At 40.2% G+C, this 21,935-nt stretch overlaps 1 protein-coding gene across 1 annotated transcript in view; it reads right to left on the bottom strand.

Annotated features, from left to right (window-relative positions):
• Bdp1 (B double prime 1, subunit of RNA polymerase III transcription initiation factor IIIB) overlaps positions 1-21,935 on the bottom strand; it is an 81,588-nt gene that overhangs the window by 10,200 nt on the left and 49,453 nt on the right. Inside the window, exons 23-34 of the mRNA XM_048368500.1 lie at positions 20,466-20,667; positions 20,022-20,212; positions 18,651-19,038; positions 13,160-13,282; positions 11,573-11,609; positions 10,548-10,640; positions 9,749-9,962; positions 8,858-9,018; positions 6,169-6,319; positions 5,575-5,755; positions 1,328-1,391; positions 842-1,028 (exon numbers count right to left, since the gene is read on the bottom strand). Of these exons, the coding sequence (XP_048224457.1) occupies positions 842-1,028; positions 1,328-1,391; positions 5,575-5,755; positions 6,169-6,319; positions 8,858-9,018; positions 9,749-9,962; positions 10,548-10,640; positions 11,573-11,609; positions 13,160-13,282; positions 18,651-19,038; positions 20,022-20,212; positions 20,466-20,667 (1,992 nt within the window). The remainder of the gene's footprint in view (positions 1-841; positions 1,029-1,327; positions 1,392-5,574; positions 5,756-6,168; positions 6,320-8,857; positions 9,019-9,748; positions 9,963-10,547; positions 10,641-11,572; positions 11,610-13,159; positions 13,283-18,650; positions 19,039-20,021; positions 20,213-20,465; positions 20,668-21,935) is intronic.

Here is a 21,935-nt window from a genome sequence, read left to right on the forward strand (position 1 = left end):
CCCCAGGACTGGCAAAAAAAAAAAAAAAAAAAGACTAAGACTAAACCCCTCATCATGCCCTGTACAAAATTTAACTCAAAATGAATCAAAGATCTTAATGTAAGATCTGAAATTTTCAAAGTACTGGAATAAAACACAGGAAAAATACTTCAAAATAAGCATCCACTTCCTAAGTAGGAATCTAGTGGTCCTGAAAACAAAATGAAGAATTAGCAAATGTGATTATACACTAAAAAGCTACTGTATTAAAAAGAAACAATCACAGCCTGGGAACATGTCTTAGTGGTAGAGTACTTGCCTAGAATGCCCAAGATTCCATTCTTCAGTACCATATAAACAGAAAAAGGCGGAAATGGCACTGTGGCTCATGTGGTAGAGTGCTAGCCTTAAGCAAAAGAAGCTCAGGGACAGCACTCAGGCTCTAAGTTCAAGCCCCAGAACTGGCAAAAACAAAATAAAATAAAGAAAAAAAAGGAAATAATGACAAGGGAAGGGACGACACTGGCTCAAAAGAAATGTACTCTTTATATATGACTTATGTAACCCCTCTGTATATCACCTTTATAATAATTTTTAAAGTCTTAATTTTTTTTAAAAAAAGAAACAATCAACAGAATAAGGAAACAGCCTAAAATGTGAGAAAAATCTTTGCCAGTAGCTAGGATTACAGGCGTAAGCCACTGACTGGCACCTTGCTTCAAGCTATTTTGGGAGATGGAGTCTGGTGAACTTCCCAGCTCACCTCAAACCACAATCCTCTAGGTCTCCGCCTCTCAGGGAGCCAACCCAGGTGTGAGCCAACGACATCAGCATCCTAATCAGTTTGCTTTATATTCTTTACCTCAAGTCACTTCTTCCTTCAGCACTCCCCGATTTGACCAGTATGGGTGCTGGTAGTAGAGGGTTTGGCATTAACTGCACAGAAGCACCAGTAAATTCTTGTGCTTCACTGGCTGGGATTTCCACCAGAGTTAAAATGACTGTTTGTTCATCATCTTCATCTTGAGGGATATTTGTAAACAGATTCACTATAAAAGTTTAAAAATAAAATAAAACTAAGACACAAAATTATTCTTTTCAAAAAATGAAATCTCATGACAACTTATCGTCATAACTAAAAGACTACATTTATAGCCTCTACTCCAGAGAAGTAGTATCACAAGGTAAGCATGCTATATCATAGAAACATTTGTAATTCTAAGTAACAAAGCCGATACACAAAACATTTCAAATTTGCCATAGACTGAAAAATAGAATAGTTTTATATTTTTTTTCAGTTAAGCATAAAAACAGCAGCAGGCTGCTTCACTGAAGCAGACTGTCTTACCTGCTAGGTCTTGAGGATTGGTTACATTCTCCTGTTGGACTTCTGGAATACAAGGTGGTGCACACTGCCATAAAAATTAAGAGTAAGGTTTGAAAGTTTTCCTAAAAACTGAGTATGTAGTAAAAAGTTACTGTTTCAAAACTTATTAACTTATCTTAAACACACATAATTCTCCATGTCCTTGAAATACTGTGCCTTAATAAATTTATGGTTCACTGAAATAAACACAAATGGAAAGAATCCCAACTAAACGGTTAAGTGTGTACTTTATAGGGTGATTTTGGACGTGTCAAAATAGAGACTGACTCCTCACTGCTGGCACAGCAGCCACTCCATAAGCAGGTGATAGGTGAATGACGATAAACACTTATTCCCAGTATGCTTCCCTTAAGTCTGTTTCCCACAAAACTGCTAATATCCTAATTATAGTTCTCTAGTCCTTAAAACTGCAAAACTTTCATTTTGCAACTAATAATGTTGATAATTGATTCAGGAAAGAGATATAACAATGGATACCAAAAGTATTGGATGACAAATTGCTAGATCTCACTGGCCAAATTACTAGTACAAAATAGAACAGATGTCCTTATAATGAAGTAACTGGAAAGGCAATATGCTAGTCAAGTGATCAGTTAATGTCAGTAATATCAGTATATATACTTGATCTGATCTAAAAAGGAGGAAGACGTGATATCACTATTTAGAGATCTTGCACAAAAACTGAATTGGGGGGCTGGGGATATGGCCTAGTGGCAAGAGTGCTTGCCTCGTATACATGAGGCCCTAGGTTCGATTCCCCAGCACCACATATACAGAAAATGGCCAGAAGTGGCGCTGTGGCTCAAGTGGCAGAGTGCTAGCCTTGAGCAAGAAGAAGCCAGGGACAGTGCTCAGGCCCTGAGTCCAAGCCCCAGGACTGGCAAAAAAAAAAAAAAAAACTGAATTGGACATGAGTAGACAGTCAAAAATATATTCAGACTGCAGACTAGCCAGCTCCATCAAAAGTGCCAACTTCACACAAAAGAACTACCTACAACTAGAGAAGAGTAAGAAGAAATAACCATTAAATGTAAGGTAGCAGCTATTATATGGGGTCCTCACTTTAAGAACAAAAAGGGGATAATGGCCATGATTAAGACAACTGGAGGGGCTAAGGGTATGGCCTAGTGGCAAGAGTGCTTGTCTCGTATACACGAGGCCCTGGGTTCAATTCCCCAGCACCACATATACAGAAAACGGCCAGAAGTGGTGCTGTGGCTCAAGTGGCAGAGTGCTAGCCTTGAGCAAAAAGAAGCCAGGGACAGTGCTCAGGCCCTGAGTCCAAGGCCCAGGACTGGCAAAAAAAAAAAAAAAAAAAAAAAAGACAACTGGAGACATTTAATGGAAAACTGCCTACTGAATAATGTTATTGAATCATCAATGCTAAATGGCATGGTAACATTGACTATGAAAATGGTACGTCCTTGTTCTTATTAGAGATGCATTATTTATGAGTTAAGAGGCATATATAAAACTTAAATGGAGCAAGTATTTTTACAACTTTCAACCTAACCACACAGATGAAGACCAGACAGGAAAAATAAAACAAATGAGGCTAATTATTAACAATTAATGAATATAAGAAAGAGGTATGGGTGACTTCTTAAAATTCTTGAAAATTTTCAGAAAGATTGAAAATAAAAAGCAAAAATTTACAAGTTGGGGGTAAGTCTTAAAAGTCTTTCTATGGGACTGGGAATATGGCCTAGTGGCAAGAGTACTCGCCTTGTATACATGAAGCCCAGGGTTCAATTCCCCAGCACCACATATATAAAAAATGGGCAGAATTGGCACTGACAAAAAGAAGCCAGGGACAGTGATCAGCTCAGGCCCTGAGTCCAAGACTGGCAAAAAAAAAAAAAAGAAAAGAAAAAGTCTATGTTGTGTCTGCAAGCAACATTTTCAATTTCAGGTCTAACCACATTCTTTTACATGCTACACCTATTTTATTTTCCTTCCTTCCTTCAATCCTTTCATACTTCTTATTTTCCTTCCTTCCTTTCCTTCTTTCTTTTCTTCTTTGCCAGTCCTGAGACTTGAACTCAGGACGTGGGCACTATCCTTGAGCTTCTTTTTGCTCAAGGCTAATACTCTACCACTTGAGCCACAGATCTACTTTCAGCTTTTTAGTAGTTCATTGGAAGTAAGAATCTTACAGACTTTTTGCTGCTCAGGCTAGCTTCAAACTGCAATCCTCAGATCTCAGACTCCAGAGTAGCTAGAATTACAGTTGTAAGCCATGGGCACCCTAGATCTACATCTACTTATTTATAATGCAATTTCCTCTCCCGTTAACCCCTAATTGATACTTATTCCTCAAGAGCAAGCATTTTCCCATTTAGGGAGCCTTTTAAGGAAAATGTGAATGCCTAGGCCACATTCACAGATTAATATGGCTATGTAGAGGACAATTCTCCTACAAAATTCTCTCTCACTTACCAAATGAGTTACCATTCACTCACTACTTTGTCCAGTACCTTTCAATATCAGACACAGAGTACTGACATCTCAATAAGCACTGTGAAACAAACAACTCAGATTTAGGAACTAAGATGAAAAACACAAATTCTGTAAGCTTCAAAACAAATCTCAGGGCTGCGAATGTGGCTTGGTGGTAGAGTGCTGGCCTAGCATGCATGAAGCTCTGGGTTCAATTCCTCAGTACCACATCAACAGAAAAAGCTGGAAGTAGTGCTATGGCTCAAGTGCTAGAATCGAGCAAAAGAAACTCAAGGGACAGTGCTCAGGCCCTGAATTCAAGCTCCAGGACTAGCAAAAAAAAAAAAAAGAAATCTGAGTACATTTTGTATTACTATGCTTCAGAGATAATAATTAAAATTTTATCATAGGGGCTGGGAATATGGCCTAGTGGCAAGAGTGCTTGCCTCATATACATAAGGCCCTGGGTTTGATTCCTCAGCACCACATATACAGAAAATAGCCAGAAGTGGCGCTGTGGCTCAAGTGGCAGAGTGCTAGCCTTGAGCAAAAAAGAAGCCAGGGACAGTGCTCAGGCCCTGAGTTCACAGCCTAGGACTGGCCCCCCCCCCAAAAAAAAATTATCATAATATTCTTTGGTATTGTTTTGTTTTTGCCAGTCCTGGGGCTTGGACTCAGGGCCTGAGCACTGTCCCTGGCTTCTTTTTTGCTCAAGGCTAGCACTCTGCCACTTGAGCCACAGCGCCACTTCTGGCCATTTTCTGTATATGTGGTGCTGAGGAATTGAACCCAGGGCTTCATGTATGCAAGGCAAGCACTCTACCACTAAGGCCATATCCCCAGCCCTCTTTGGGTTTTTTTTTTTTTTTTTTTTTGCTGGTCCTGGAGCTCAAACTCTGAGCTTGGGCAATGTCCCGAAGCTTCTTTTTGTTCTTTTTGTACCACTTGAGTCATAGTACCACTTGGTTTTTTAACTAAAGATAGTAGTCTCACAGACTTCAAACTTTCCTGCCCGGGCTGGCTTCAAACTGCGATCCTTAGATCTCAGCCTCCTAAGTAGCTAAGATTAGAGACATAAGCCGCAGGTACCCAGCCATAGTATTATTTTATTGTGTTACCCATGCTGGCTTCAAATTCCTGAATTCTGTGATCCTGCTGCCTCCCAAAGACCTTCCCAAATAGCTAAGACTAAAGGCATGTGCCATAACACCCGGTTCACAGTGTTTTCTTGGTAAGATACTACAGGAAATATAGTGATGATCAAGAGCCAAGAAAAGGCAAAGAAGGGAACTATTTTAAAACAAAAACAAAACAACCAAAAAAAAAAATAGGCTGTGCGCCAATGTCTCACATCTGTAATCACAGCTACTCAAGAGGTTGAGATCAAAGGATTGCAGTTCAAGGCCAGCCCAAGTAAGAAAGTCTGTGAGACTCATTTCCATTAACCATCAAAAAACTGGAATTAGTGCCACATGTGGCAGAGTGCTAACCTTGAGCAAAACAGCTCAGGAATAGCACCCAGATCCTGGTGCAAGCTCCACAAACAACAAGAGCAACAACAAAAACAAAACAAAACAAAACAAAAAAAAACCTAGGGAATTATTGAGGTGTTAAAACTATTCAAGGATTGGTTATAGGAATCTGTATATTGGCGCAACCATGTTAAACTACAAAGAACAAAGTATATTGTATGTATATCATACTTTAATTTTTATTTTAAAGTGGGGAAAAATATTTGCTACCCCTTGTTATAGTCTGCATTCTTTTACCTCTGGTGCATGACATGTGAGCATGCTTTCTCCAGTAGAGCCTTTTCTCAAAGTCTCTTCCATAGAATTCTCACAAAGACCCCAACTCGAACCAACTGTATGAGGAACTGTCTCAGGAGAAACAACTGAGGTAACCGACAGAACCTGAGCCACCTCAGCTCTGTCTTCTTCCTCTTCATTTCTGAAAGAAAATTTAATTATTGGAAATCAGGAAACCAGGGAATTCACTTTAGAACTCGATGCATCTGGGATAATATAATTCACCTGTTTTTCATCTATTTTCTGTCAGTTGTGGGGCTTGAACTCAGGGCCTGGCACTGGTCCTTGAGCTCATTTGCTGCAGGTTACCACCACTTTAAGATGCCTCCAGTTTTTAGGTGGTTAATTAAATTTAAGAGTCGTATGGCCTTTTCTGCCTGGATCTTCAAACCGAAATCAGAGTTCAGCCTCTTGATTCGTTACGTTTACAGGCATAAGCCACCAACACCTGAGAGTTTTCAATCTTTTAATGTAACAGAACTTAAAATCAAATTCTTATAGCTGAAACTGAAAACAGAAGATAAACTAAATGTCAAAGACTCTTTCCAGTTTTACCTTTTTGTTAGATTTGCTTCTAGGGGAATACTGTTCTCTCTGACATCGGAGACACTTGTCAATTGGTTCTGCTCCGTACTATTTGCTGTTGTAACTGGCCCAAAGCTTTTATCTTCCAATTCTGTTGCTTTGGGAACATTTTGCTCAGTTTCTTAAATAAAAAATACATTTAAGATAGTATTCAAGCATACATTTAAGATGTACTACAGCTAAAATATGTATATCTTAAAAACAACACATTCTCTCTTAAAAACATCAGGTTACTGTATATGATTCCTTCCAAACATCTCTTAATCCAAAAGTCAGATAATTCACATAGCGAAAGAATAGTCCTTGCCAGGGAGACTTTTCAACATAAGACAGAAAATTAGTAAACCCTACACTGCATATATTTCATTTTTGACTACCAAAGCAACTACTTTCTGGAAATAGTAATGCCGTGCCATAATTTAAAAGAGTATTATAATTTGAAAGTCCCACTCAAAAAAGTTTAGAAGTGACTATATTTGAAGTCTAGATGTTTCGAGGTTTTAGAGAGAAAAACATTACTGATGACAAACAGGAAGAAAAATATTTTTATAAAAAGAAGCAATGATAAGGCACTGGAGGCTTATTAGGCCTGTAATCCTAACTACTCAAGAGTCTGAATTCTGAAGACCACAGTTCAAGCTGAAGAGGTAAAGTAAACCCCATTTTCAGGCAGCCCCCGTTTTTGTTGTCTGTTTAAACTATGAGTAACCCAGGCCACCAATTATCCCGGCTAGCAGGACAAGCTTATTAGGGCCCAGCCAGTCAGGATACTCCCTGCTTAACTCTAACCGCCCCGGAATACCTCGAGCCCTGAGCCAATCAGATTTGTGCCCATATCCTAATCTTGCTTGAACACCTGATTGCTGTAACTTTGGGTTTTTGCCTTTATAAGCTCTGTGAAATCTCAGCTCGGGGCTTCCTCCTAACCTCCGCTGTGGCGGTGGGTAGGACGAGGCCTGAGTTGCAGCTCGCCTGAATAAAGCCTTGCTTTTGCATTTCAGGACATCTGGCTCTCGGTAGTCTTCTTGGGGGTCTTCTCGCGACATGGGCATAACAAAGCCAGCTCCGACAGGAAAGTCCATGACACTCTTATCTCCAATTAACCAGCAAAAAGCCAGAAATGGAGCTGTGATAATGTAATAAAATAAAATAGCTGGGTGCTGGTGGCTCACTACTGTAATCCTAGCTACTCAGGAGGCTGAGATCTGAAGATCGTGGTTCCAAAACAGACCATGCAGGAAAGTCTGTGAGACTCTTATCTACAATTAACCACCAGAAAACAAAGTAGTGCTGCGGCTCAAGTGGCAGAGTGCTAGCCTTGAGCTGAAGAGCTTAGGGACGCCACCCAGGCCCAGAGTTCAAGCCCCACAACCTACAAAATAAAATAAAATAAAAGGACAGCACACAGACTCCAATTTTAAACTCCAGCACCAGCACAAAAAATAAATGAGTAAAAGAAAATACTCACAAATGCTACCATAGGAATGAACCCTAGAAACAAAGTGATAGGGGAATAGTTGAAGTTGCCAGGCTAGAACACATAGCAATATGATTTTATTTAGAAGAAAGCTTAAGAATTGGCAACTTAATAAAGACAGGAGAGTTGTGGTTGCTCAGAGTTGAAAAGAGCCAGAGATCAACTACAATGTGGTGAAAACAATAAACACTACTTAGTTGTATACTCTAAGTTGGGAAACTACATGGTATCAATTATAAATCTCATTAAAGCTGCTTAAAAACACTTTTGTAGGGCTGGGAATATGGCCTAGTGGCAAGAGTGCTTGCCTTGCATACATGAAGCCCTGGGTTCGATTCTCCAGCACCACATATATAGAAAATGGCTAGCAGTGGCGCTATGGCTCAAGTGGCAGAGTGCTAGCCTTGAGCAAAAAAAGAAGCCAGGGACAGTGCTCAGGCCCTGAGTCCAAGGCCCAGGACTGGCACCAAAAAAAAAAAAAAAAAAAGCTGTTATTTGTTAAACTGTTTAGCAATATGATATGGCATGCATACAGATTTGTTCTTCAAAAAATATACATTATAAATGCAGTCACACACATTATGCATGGTAATACACATGGGAATATATACATACCCTATTTTGATGGAAATACTGAGGTTTGAACTTAGGGTGTCCAGCTTGCTAGACAGGCACTCTACCACTTGAGCCATAATCTCCAGTCCCTTTGCTTTTAGTTTGTTTGTAGGGAAATATCTAGCTTTCACTCAGGCTAGCTTCAGACTCCAATCCTCCTGTTTTTACCTCCTGAATAACTGGGATTATTGGTGTAAATCACCACATCCAGCTTGTTTAGAAATGAAGTCTCACTAACTTTTGTCATCGCTCACTCAAACACATGATCCTCAGTGGACTCTCGAGTAGGTGGGATTGTACAGGCGTGTATCACCTCACCCAGCCCTCATGGATCCCTTTCTAATAGACGCTTGTAAACACAGACACTCATCAGGCAAATACAAGAAGCAAAAGAGTATCAATGACTAAACAAGTTAGATTTATGGATATTTCTTTTATAAATCGTTGTACCTTTTTGTAATCTTTAAGATTTTTATATAGAATGTTCTACTGAATATTCCTTTGAAATGCTAATGGTATTTTTTAGATCAATGTAATTTTGCAACTTATGAAAACAATAAAATTTACCTCTTTGATTTTGTTCTTCTTCCCCTTTAGTTATACAAAAATTGGGAACTTCTTGATGAGCATCAAACCTGCTGGTATCTGAAATCTTCTCAAAATTTGCCTTAGGCTCAGCAAAACTACTACTCATTCTTAAACTGCTGGTCACTTGAGAAACTGTATTTCTGGGAGTAAAGAAACATAAGAAACTGATCAATTATATAAGCATTCCCTTGCTTTCTTCCATTGTCACATTCTGTCCAGCACTAGAGCAGGCAATGCACCATCTATTAAGTACCACACTGCATACACATGTTCTCTTTTTCTCTACCTATCAATCTATCAATCTGTCTATCTATCTTTTTTATTTTTGTGCCTATACTGGGGCCTGAAAGGTGTCCCTTAGCATTTTCATTCAACAATAGTGCTCTACCACTTAAGCCACAGGTCCACTTTCAACTTTTTGGAAGTTAACTGGAGATAAACAGTCCCATAGACTTTCTTGACTGAGCTGGCTTCAAGCCAAGGTCTCAAGCTATCAGCCTCCTGAATATCTACAATACCAGGCATAAACCACTGGCACATGCCTCCCTTTCCAAAACAAAAGAAAATGAACACAAAAACAGATTCCTTAAGAAGAGCCTCAAACTATCAATCCTTCTGCCCCAGGTTCCCACACACTAGATTACAGGCACAGTAAATACCCATTTATTAATGCTGAAGTTATACGATACTAAAGGTATTAGGGGGGAAATCTAGACAATATTTATGAAAATTTATAAAAATTAAATTTATTAAATTTATAAAAATCAACTTTTTCAAAGATATACCACAAGACCAATGATACCTAAATCAGACAAATATTAATCAAAGAAATCAGCATGGCCTACTTAATTGAATACTAAAGTAATAAACCTGGTTGGTGTCGTTTCCTTTATGTCCTCCATTAAACCAGCGTCATCTCTAATATTCTGTTCCTCTGACACAATCTTGTCTTCCAAGGATGCAGCAGACCCACTTGTAACAAGTGAGGTAAGCTCCTGATATTCATCAACAGGTTTGTGATTTACGTTATCTGTGCTAAAAGGAATATGACTCCCATCCTCTGAATGAAATATACACACACCTACTGCACACACAAAAAAAAGAAAATTAAAAATGAACTCAACATGAATCAGTATCTGCATAAACTCTTCAAAGATCAGTAATTGTCAAATTCTACATTATTATTACATTAAAGTTAGCTCTTTTTGGCTCTACATTTTAAATTCATGATTGGCTATTTCATGACTAGGTCTTGATCTGTAAAGCTCATGATGAAAATTTATTCTATCTAATAATTACTTCCCTCATCATTCATTCATTCATTCATTCATTCATTTATGCATGCCAGTCCTGGGCCTTGGACTCAGGGCCTGAGCACTGTTTCTGGCTTCTTTTTGCTCAAGGCTAGCACTCTGCCACTTGAGCCACAGCACCACTTCTGGCCTTTTCTATGTATGTGGTGCTGAGGAATTGAACCCAGGGCTTCATGTATGCGAGGCAAGCACTCTTGCCACTAGGCCTTATTTCCAGCCCCCTCATTATTTCTTCGGGAGGTATGGGGTACTACTGTGGTTTATGCTTGCTAAGCAAGTGTTTTACCACTGAAATACCTCCAACTCTTGATTATTTAGATAGGATTTCATGGTTTTGTTGACTTTGTCACTCTTACCATCACCCTGCTCAGTACTGATCTCTGACTGTAGGACTATATCTCCCATTGTCAGCAAAGTTATGGCAGCTTCGGTGCTTCCATCACTGGAACCTTGAGGAAACAAGGAATACACAGAAAAGTAAATCTAGAAATCTTTTTACTTAAAACAGATTGTGCGCATGCGTGTATATGCGTGTATGTGTGTGCACACACCAGTGCTAGAGTCTAAACTCAGGGCCTTGTGCTTCTGCTTAGCTTCTTTGTTCATGGCTGGTGCTCTACACATTGTGCCACACTTCCACTTCCAGCTTTTTGCTGGTGTTTTGGAGAAATTTTCCTATTTGTCTACCTCAGGTCACAGCCTCCTAAGTAACTGAGCATGAGCTCAGGCATGAGGCACTGTTTTCACTCAGGTGTTTACCTTCAGGGATAGGTTTCAATCTCCTCTATACCACTATTCCTTAATCATAGACTAAAAATTATAGACTACAGATTTCAGATTATACACAGCATATATTTTTAAAGCATCTATGCTTGAACTCAGGGCCCAGACACTGTTCCCGGGCTTTTTTGGTCCATGCTAGTGCTCTACCACTTGAGCCACAACTCCACTTCTGGCTTTTCAATGAGTGGCTGGAGATTAAGTCTTACAGACTTCCTTGGTTGGGCTGGCTTTGAACCGTGATCCTCAGATTCTCAGCCTCCTGAGTAGTTAGGATTACATACGTGAGACCCGGGCACTTGGGCTCATTAATTGGCTTTTACTTAATAACAACACTTCCTTCCCATTAAACAATGCCTTCAACAAAAAAATGTTCTCAGGTATGCAGAGCCAGAGGAAATGCCCAGTTCTTTATCTAACATTAAAACTCAACTCACCTGCCACAGTAACATCCAGTAATCTTAATTTCTCATGAAGACCACATATTTAACACATGAATCTTTTTGTTCTGCTCCCTAAGAAACAACCTCTTATACCCGCTACAGTAACTGTGCTACTACAAACAAGAATGATAACCGATTAGCAGATTGATAACTATTACCTGTTATACTCCGAGCCTGTTCACTTGAGACCATTTCCTAAAAGAGGAAAAGATAACAGTAACATCTTCTGTTTCTTCCAAACACATTTCTCAAAAGGTGCTGCATTATATGGTTCTTCCAGAATTTCACTTACCACAATATAACTTAATGTGTAATTATTCATAAAATTCCAGGCATAAAAGACAAATTCTTTTTAATCTTGCTCTGGTTTTGTTTCCTTATGTGCAAATTTTACCTCTAAGCACTGGCTATGTACATCTAACCATACTCCTTCATTTCCAGTTACTCAACTACAGTTAAATCTACTTGCACATAACAGAAATAGTTTGAAGACTGTCCCAATTCTTATACTAAGTGAAATAAAACAAAAATTGTTTTCTTTTTTTTAATTTTTTGCCAGTCCTGGGGCTTGGAGTCAGGGCTTGAGCAATGTCCCTGGCTTCTTTTTGCTCAAGTCTAGCACTCTACCACTTGAGCCACAGGGCCATCTCTGGCCCTATATATATGTGGGTGCTGAGGAAATGAACCTAGGGCTTCATGCTAGGCAAGCACTCTACCACTAACTAAGCCACATTCCCAGACAAAAAACAAAATTAATTTTTTTTCTGTTTTGTTTTTTGCCAGTCCTGGGGCTTGGACTCAGGGCCTGACCACTGTCACTGGCTTCTTTTTGCTCAAGGCTAGCACTCTGCCACTTGAGCCACAGCACCACTTTAAGTTTTTTCTATATATGTGGTGCTGAGCAATCGAACCCAGGGCTTCATGTATATGAGGCGAGCACTTCTGCCACGAAGGCCATATTCCCAGCCCCCCAAATTTTAACAAATGAAAAAGTTACAGAATCAATGTCTACAGAGCTCTTTTATCTGCTCCCCAGTGATGGCGGTGAAAATAATCTTAAAAATAAAATATTTAAAGCCTATGGAAATTTTCCTAAGGGCAAAAACTAAATAATAAACACATATTCAAAAAATACCTATCAAGGCATGTGTTTATTGGCAATTTTTACTTCTGAGAAGTTTCTATTTAAGTTCTTTGCCCATTTATTATTTGGGTTGATTGGGGCGGGGGAGGATTAGTTTCTTTAGCTTCTTGTGTATTTTGAATATTAGGCCCTTGTTGGATATATGGCTGGTAAAGATCCTTGGACAAGAGTGCTTGTCTCTGGACTGGGGATATGGCCTAGTGGCAAGAGTGCTTGCCTCTTATACATGAAGCCCTCGGTTTGATTCCCCAGCACCACATACACAGAAAATGGCCAGAAGTGGCGCTGCGGCTCAAGTGGCAGAGTGCTAGCCTTGAGCAAAAAGAAGCCAGGGACAGTGCTCAGGCCCTGAGTCCAAGGCCCAGGACTGGCAAAAAAAAAAAAAAAGAAAGAAAGAAAGAAAGAAAGAAAGAAAGAAAGAAAGAAAGAAAAGGAAAAGGAAAACAGACTTAACCATAAGAAAGGGCAAAATTTTTATCTTCCTATTAATAGATTCCTACATGAGATACATTATCTGACAGAAAACCTAAAAATATCAAATATTCCTTTAGTCTTTTAAAAGTAAGCAAAGAATTTTAAAAACCATTAAAATGATACTTACAAATGATGATGTATATAAATCCCTTCCTTGCCTCGCTTCCAGAGCAGTCACGTCCATGTTTGGAGGCTGAGGCTCCACAACAGTGAGGCACCCGACATCTGCAACATTCTCGGTGATTTCAAGCTGCCGGAATAAAGGCTCGTCATTTCATTGTCATTATCACTTCATTTCACTTTATATGCGTCAAAGTACAATCTCATTTTCAACTGAATAAGTAACACTGAATGTCACAATGAAAAATAATACATATTCACTTATAATGTCAAAAAGAGAAATATAGTAGTTCAAAATGACAATTTGGCAAAAGTAGTATGTTTAAGATTCTTAAGGAGCCTGTGACTATTATGACCAGTAATGAATTTCTTCCTTTTTTTTCTTTTTTTGTTCATGGGGCTTGAAACGACCAGTAACACATTTCTAAAGCTACTCTTTAGTGTAGGGAACCATCAGCCATTCTCCCCACTTTGTCTCTACTCGGCCTCAAATTCTTTGTCCTATCTATTGAAAGTCAGATAGTGCTTTCTGAAAACTAGAGAAATATGAGCATAGGAACATAACATCCATTAAGATGTATTTGACTGATCCCTCTCCTCAATGAACTCACAATTTAAGAGAAACTCATAATCAACTAGACACTGTCATAAATACTTTAGTAGGTAACAATCCACTCCCACAAGCCCAATGTTTGCATGACTCTTGAAACCTATGAGAGCAGGTTCATACACGTTTACTCTTCATTTAGCAGTCCTACTAGTCAAAAGTCCCGTAACGGGCTGCTAAGTAGATACTGCTATGTTTCCTAAAATATGCACATACCACCTGACTTCTTTAACTATATTAAGAGAAAAAGGAAGGGCTGGGAATACAGCCTAGTAGTACAGTGTTTGCCTCATATACATGAAGCCCTGGATTTGATTCCTCAGCACTACATATATATAGAAAAAGCCAGAAGTGGCGCTGTGGCGCAAGTGGTAGAGTGCTAACCTTGAGCAAAATAGCCAGAGACAGTGCTCAGGCCCTGAGTCCAAGCCCCAGGACTGCCCCCCCCCCCAAATCAAGTCTCACAATCTTGCTTCAAAATATATGTATTATAGTAACGTGTATTCTGATATTTCAGATGCAAAGATAAGGGAAAAATTTTACTATCTAATGAGCCTCAAAAAAAATTAAAAATTCCAATGAATTTAAAGTATTTTTAGCTAGGTGCCAACTCATGCCCGTAATCTACTCTAGAGGACAGATCTGAGAACCACAGTTCACAGCCAGCCCGGACTGGTAAGTCCATGAGACTCTAATCTCCAATTAATGACCAGAAAACTGAAGTGGTGCTGTGGCTCAAAGTGGCAGAATGTTAGGCTAGAGTGAAAAAGCTCAGGGATACCACCAAGGCCCTTAGTTCAAGGCCCACAATTGACCAAAAAAATATATAAAATAAGGTATTTTCACAAAAGTTGTGATTATGTGGGGAAAACTAATAATCTAGACAGATTTTTTTAAAAGACCTAGATCTTTATAAACTATACAGCTTCAATACTTTATGGTTACTTAAATACTGAGATATAATTCATATACCATCTATTGCTATACATACACTATTTTCTGCTTTGGAGATAAAATCTAATGTCTACGGTATGGTAGGCAAAAGCTCTACCACTGAGCTCCACTCCATACTTCAATTTGCCCACCGAAAGTGGACAACTCCATGCATTTAGAAACATCTGCAGGTATATGCAACCATCACCACATTAAATTTGAGAACATTTGCATTGCCTCAAAAAGAAATCCCCTCTTAGACATCACTCCTTTAACCTCTCCTTCATCTCCCAATCCCTAAACAACCACTGGTGTACTTTTGTCTGCACTGATTTCCCTATTTTGAATATTTTATACAAATAGAATCATTAATGTAATCTTGGAACTGCCTTCTTTCACTTAATAATGTTTGAGATTCTCTATATTGCCACATGCACCACTACTTTATATTTCACTATGACTAAAAACCATTCCATCGTACTACAATGCTGGTAACTAGTACTTGAAATCAGGGTTTCATGTTCTAATTCTTGCTTGGCTTTTTTGCTCAGTATTAGTGTTATGCCAAATGACTCACACCTCCGCTTCGGGGGTTTTTTCCTGGTTAACTGGAGCTAAAAGTCTCTTGAATCTTCTGTTTGGATTGGCTTCAAACCTCCTAAGTAGCTAGAATTATAGGCATGGACCATTAAAACCCAGTTTCTATAATGAGTTCTTTTTGGTGTGTGTGGGGGTGGGGGGGAGGTTGTCTGTTTCTTTTTATTGGCTATGGAGCTTGAAGTCTGGGCCTGAATACTGTCCCTGAGCAATCTTAGGCTCAAGGTAGCACTCTACCATTTGAGCCACAGAGTCACTTCTGGTTTTCTGGTGGTTAAGTGGAGGTAAGTCTCACAGATGTTCCTGCCAGGCCTGGCTTTGAACTTCGATCCTCAGATCTCAGCCTCCTGAATAGCTAGGATGACAGGCGCTAGCCAGAGGCGCCAGGCTTATTTTGTTTTGTTTTTGTTTTTGTGTTTTGTGATGGTAGTGGGGCTTGAACTGGGCCTGGGGCTGTCCCCGTGCTTTTTCACTCAAGGCTGGCACTCTACCTTGAGCCACAGCTCCACTTCCAGCTTTTTGATGGTTAATTGGAAATAAAAGTCTCACAAATTTGTTTGCCTGGACTCGCAGCTCTCAATCTCCTGAAAAGGTAGGATTACAGGCATAAGCCACTGGAGGAGGGGGAGGGGGAGGGGGAGGGGAGGGGGAGGGGAGGGGAGGGGGAGGGGGAGGGGGAGGGGGGATGAGGAGGGGAGGGGGAGGAGGGGGAGGGGGAGGAGGAGGAGAAGGAGGAGGAGGAGGGAAGAGGGAAAAGGGAAGAAGAAAGAAAGGAAGAAGAGGAGGAAGAAGAAAGAAGTAGTAGCAATAGTAGTAGTAGATGACTAATGGCTATTGATAAGGATATGAAATATTAAAATGCTTGAACACTATGTGGAAAAAAATACTTTTGCAAAAACCTTACATATAGCCAGGCATCAATGGATCACATCTATAATCCTAGCTACTCAGGAAACTGAGATCTGAGGCTTATAGTTCAAAGCCAGCTTGGGCAGGAAAGTCTATGAGACTCGTATCTCCAGTTAACCACAACAAGCCGGAAGTGGAGCTGGGGTTCCAGGGGTAGAGCTAGACTTGCCTTGAGCACAAAAGCTCAAGGACAGCAGCCAGGTCCTGAGTTTAAGCTCCAGATGGGGGAAACCTTGCCAATAACTTAATAATTCTACTATATATATCCCAAAATAAATAAAATAAATATTACCATGTTCACACTAGCATTATTTGCAATACCCAAAAGTGTCCACTGCTGGGTGAAGGGGTAAATGTGATATACACACATGTGCATACATAACTATCATACCACCTTAAACTAGGAAAGATATTCTGACATATAATACAATTTTAAAATTGAACCTTAAAAATATACTACACAAAATAAGGGAGTCACAAAGAAGACAAATTCTATATGATTCCAATGATTTATATGGTAGTCAAATTCAAAGTCAAAAATTAAAAGTGGCAAGTAGGTGCTGGTGGTTCAGAACTGTAATTCTAGCTACTCAGGAAAATGAAATCTGAGGATCACAGTTCAAAACCAGTCAGAACAGACAAATAAATCCTCAAAACTCTTTTATCTTCTAACCAACAAAGAAAACCCAAAAGTGGAGTTGTGGCTCAAGTGGAAGTGCGGCACTCATGAAAGAAAACGCCAAGCGAGAGTAAGAGATCTGGAGTTAGAGCTCCAGTCACGCACAGCTTATACACAATCCACACCACACCACACACTCACACACCAATGGTGGTTGCCCAGGTCTAGAGAGTAGGAGAAATGGTGCTTTATTATCAGAATCTAGTTTTGGAGGATGAAGAGTTCTATGGACAAGGTGGTAATGAACATCGCACTGAATCGTACATTTTAAATTGACTAATATGGTAAACTTTATGTTACATTTATTTTATAACCATCTAAGCTGGAGAGAGGATGCCAGTACTGGAACTTCAACTATAGGACTACCATTCTTACTTGGTTCTGCCACCCATACCCAGGCTGGTGCAATCTACCACTTGAACCACACCTTCATTTCCCATTTTTTTGTTGTTGTTGGTAGTGGTGGTTAACTGGAAATAATACTCTCTCAGATTTGTTAGCCCAGACTAATCCAAACGGAAATTCTCAGAACTCAGCCTCCTGAGTAGCTGGGAATATAGACACCCGGCTTACCACCACCTTAAAAAAGAAGAAAGAAGCATATTTCACCTCTACCTTCTCTGCTGGTCAAAACAGAGCCTGAGCTTATTAAAGGTAATACCTACCAGCCAAGTATTTTTCAGGCCAGACTACTACATAGTAAGTTTGAAGCCAGACTATATGATAAGCCCATGTCGAAAAAACAAACAAAAAATAATAATAAACCAAGAAAGAAAATATCTAAAAACAATTAATATGAAAAAGTAGACTAATCAGGCATGAGTGGACTCACTCTTGTAACCCTAGTCACTCAGAAGGCTAAGAGTCAAGGGCAGCATGAGCAGAAACGCTTGGTAGACTCAATCATCAAAAATGTATAATTGGCTGAAGCCAAATTCCAGCCACAATTACGGAGGCCGATTTCAAACCCGAATATTAAAAAAAAAAGTGGGGGGGCTGGGGATATAGCCTAGTGGCAAGAGTGCCTGCCTCGGATACATGAGGCCCTAGGTTCGATTCCCCAGCACCACATATACAGAAAACGGCCAGAAGCGGCGCTGTGGCTCAAGTGGCAGAGTGCTAGCCTTGAGCGGGAAGAAGCCAGGGACAGTGCTCAGGCCCTGAGTCCAAGGCCCAGGACTGGCCAAAAAAAAAAAAAAAAAAAGTGGGGGGGGAGGGGTGGGAGAGACAGAGACAGAGAGATTAAGCAGCATCCAAATATAAACATAAAGAAGTTTCTGTCGTTCTTATTATAATGAGTTCCTTGCTTGGCCAGGGTGGGAAGGGCTAAGTGCCTACAAGAGATTATAGTTACTTCCACTGATTCCTTAATTCATTAAGGCCCCAAATCAATCACATTTAGTAATAGATATTTAGAGAATTAACTCTTCAACTCCTCAATTCTTTTTTTTTTTTTTTTTGTCAGTCGTGGGTCTTGAACTCTGGGCCTGGGCACTGTCCCTGAGCTCTTCAGTTCAAGACTACTGCTCTACCACTTGAGCCACAGTGCCACTACCACTTCTAGTTTTATGGTCGCTAATTGGAGATAAGGACTTTCTTGCCTTAGGTGATCCTCAGAATTCAGCCTCCTGACTAGCAAGGATTACGGGCTGAGCCACTGGCACTCGGCTTAACCCTTCAAATATTAATAATCACTAAAAGGGAAATAAGGACCTACTAAAAGAAAAAACAAGTATGATAATGTGACAAGGATTCCAAAAAAAAACAAACTACCTCTTCCATTGTTTCCTCAATCTGAGCAGAAACAGGTTCAGGGGATCTGAGACCAACTGGTACAAACACTGGTGCTTTGTTTAATTCTTCTGGGGCAAGATGATAGGTCTCTTCTTCATAATCAGGTTCAAAATCCTCAGCATCATCTTCATCCTCTTCCTGGGAAGCCCGAAGAGTCACCAGCATGGACTTGGAAGCTCTAGGTTCCTTCTTAGCAGTCTTACCTCGAATTCGTTTTGATCCTCGCCCTTTGGTGACATTTGGTTTGCTCTTCCTATGTGTTCTCTTCCCACTATGATCTATTTCACACTCAGATGTAGAAGAGGTTGTTGTTTTTTTATCCAAATTAATTTTAGAGTAACTTGATCGTTTCAGCGGTTGTGGATGACTAGATGTTTAAGCAAAGTAACAATTATTGTCACATATGCACCAGGATACTGCTTATAAAAAACCAAACTGCTTCCAGGCACTGGTGGCTCACGCCTGTAATCCTAGCTACTCAGGAGGCTGAGATCTAAAAATAGCAGTTCAAAGCCAGCCAGGGCAGGAGAATCTCTGAGATTCTTACTTCCAATTAACCACCAGAAAACTGGAAGTGGTGCTGTGGCTCAAAGTGGTAGAGCACTAGCCTTGAATGAAAAAGCTCAGAGACAGCGCCTACTCCCTGAGTTCAACACTCACAACCCAAAAAAAAACAACCCTAAAAACTGAGTGCAGTGGGGCCAGAAGTTTGGCCTAATGGTAGAGTGCTTGCCTAGCATGCACAAAGCCCTGGGTTCAAATCCTTGGTACCACATACACAGAAAAAGCTGAAGTGGCGCTGTGGATCAAGTGGTACAGTGCTAGCCTTGAGCAAAAACAGCTCAAGAACAGTACCCAGGCCCAAGTTCAAGCCCCAAGATGGGGGGGGGGGGGGGGGAACGGGGGAGCTAAGTGCCGTGACTCAATCCACTAATCCCAGTTATTCAGAAGGGTGGGATCTGGACATCACAGTTCAAGGCCAGCTCAGGAAAAACAGTTCTTAAAACCTTATATCTCTACCAAAAAAGGTTAGTCACAGTAGTATGCCTGCCATCCCCATTATACAGGAAGCATAAACAGAAGATAGAGACAGGCCTGAATGAATACAAAATGAGATTTTTATAAAAATACTGACAAGTAAAAAGGGTTGGTAGAGCATTAAGCCTAACAAATATAAGGCCCTCAGTGCCACCAGAAGTACATAAGACAGGAGACTTGTAATAAAAAAAAACAACTGCATCCATTTCCACAAGCCAATTTCTTTTTCTTTTTTTTGCTCTTATTGAGGTAGGATATCCATAGGCATAATGAAAATTTACTTCCTATTCTGTTTGTTAAATAAAATGTTACCTGGTAGGTTTACTAAGTTGTTGCTCGTCAACAATGGAAGACACAGAATTATCTCTTCCAGTTTCCTCTTCAACACTTTTCGCTGGTCCAACATCTAGTTGAGCATGTTTTTGAGCCAAACTACAGTCCTCAGAACCTACAAAATCTTTTCTTGCTGAAACTTCCAGAGACGTCAAAATATCTGTCTTTTCCTTAAATTTAAGAAGAAACAGCTAATATTTTCAGGAACAACTTCTATATTAATTTGGTTTAGCAGTTTGGTTGAATCTTCTAATTCACACACATATACAAGTGAACAGTTCCTAAACTGCTGGCATAATGGAAAGTCACTCATTTTCACGAAATATTTCCAGTATAAAACTAAAACTAAGTTTACTATTTGTTCTGCTTCATGATCCTCACAAAACAGTTCACCAACAATAAAGTTATCTTTTCTAAACTTACTTTCACAAGGAGCTGGGTGTCAGAATCTCCTTGCTGCAGCAAATTATCTTCTGGTTTGCAAACCTTGCTTTCATCTGTTGTGCCTTTTTTCATACTTGCTCCTTTTTTACTGTTTGCTCTGCCCAAATTTGGCTTAGGCTTTTGGAAGAACCTTCTTATCAACTGTGCTGGATTAGGAACATGTGGCTTATTTTCTCCACATCTAGAAGGAAGTATAAATAATAAAATTAGAACTTCCAGATATAACTCTTGAGGAATTTTGGATACAAAATGGCTCAATGGATTATGTATAAGCTGGAGATAATACCAAGCATGTTTAATGAAACCATACATTGACACAAAAGAAACAAGATAAAAAGCTTTATTTTCTCGATTCCTGGCCAGGGAACCAAAAAAAAGCTTTATTTTTTTGTGCCCTACTGAGACTTTTTTTTTGCCAGTCCTGGGCCTTGGACTCAGGGCTTGAGCACTGTCCCTGGCTTCTTTTTGCTCAAGGCTAGCACTCTGCCACTGGCGTCACAGCGCCACTTCTGGCCATTTTTTGTATATGTGGTACTGGGGAATCGAACCCAGGGTTTCATGTATGCGAGGCAGGCGCTCTTGCCACTAGGCCATATCCCCAGCCCCCCTACTGAGACTTTTAACTCAGTGTCTCACACTTTCATTTAGCTTTTTTTCCCAAAAGATGGTGCTCTACCATTGAGCCACACTTCTACTTCCTAGAAAAGTTTTTATACCTTCTTTTTTCTGCATAGCCTGAAATGTTTAATATTAATCTATTTTACTGTGACTCACTCGCTCTGATCTGTGGGTTGTCACTTTAAGTAATTTTCAAAGAAATAACTAGATACTCCAAAGTTACCAGTAGGTAAAAGTAAGTTTCATAGTAGCCCATTAAATAAATGCCTTCAACTGAACTACAAAGTATGAGCTTTACACATGGTCCCAACACCAGATCTGGCTCAAGAGCAGGTCTTGAGAACAAGTCTATTCTGCTATCACATGTCTAATCCAGAATAAAATTCATTTTTAAAAAGTTACACAAAGGGCTGGGAATATGGCCTAGAGGCAAGAGTGCTTGCCTCGTATACATGAAGCCATGGGTTCCATTCCTCAGCACCACATATACAGAAAACAGCCAGAAGTGGCGCTATGGCTCAAGTTGGCAGAGTGCTAGCCTTGAGCAAAAAGAAGCCAGGGACAGTGCTCAGGCCCTGAACACAAGCCCCAACACGGAAGGAAGGGAGGAAGGGAGGGAAGGGAAGGAAGGGAGGGAGGGGAAGGAGGGAGGGAGGGAGGGAGGAAGGAAGGAAGGAAGGAAGGGAGGGAGGGAGGGAGGGAGGGAGGGAGAGAGGGAGGGAAAGAGGGAGGGAGGGAGGGAGGGAGGGAGGGAGGGAGGGAGGGAGGGAGGGAGGGAGGGTTACACAAAAGCCCAACTTTTATCTTCTCATGCCTGTAATCCTAACTACT

The sequence above is a fragment of the Perognathus longimembris genome, chromosome 19, assembly GCF_023159225.1.
Source record: "Perognathus longimembris pacificus isolate PPM17 chromosome 19, ASM2315922v1, whole genome shotgun sequence".
Taxonomy (NCBI): domain Eukaryota; kingdom Metazoa; phylum Chordata; class Mammalia; order Rodentia; family Heteromyidae; genus Perognathus; species Perognathus longimembris.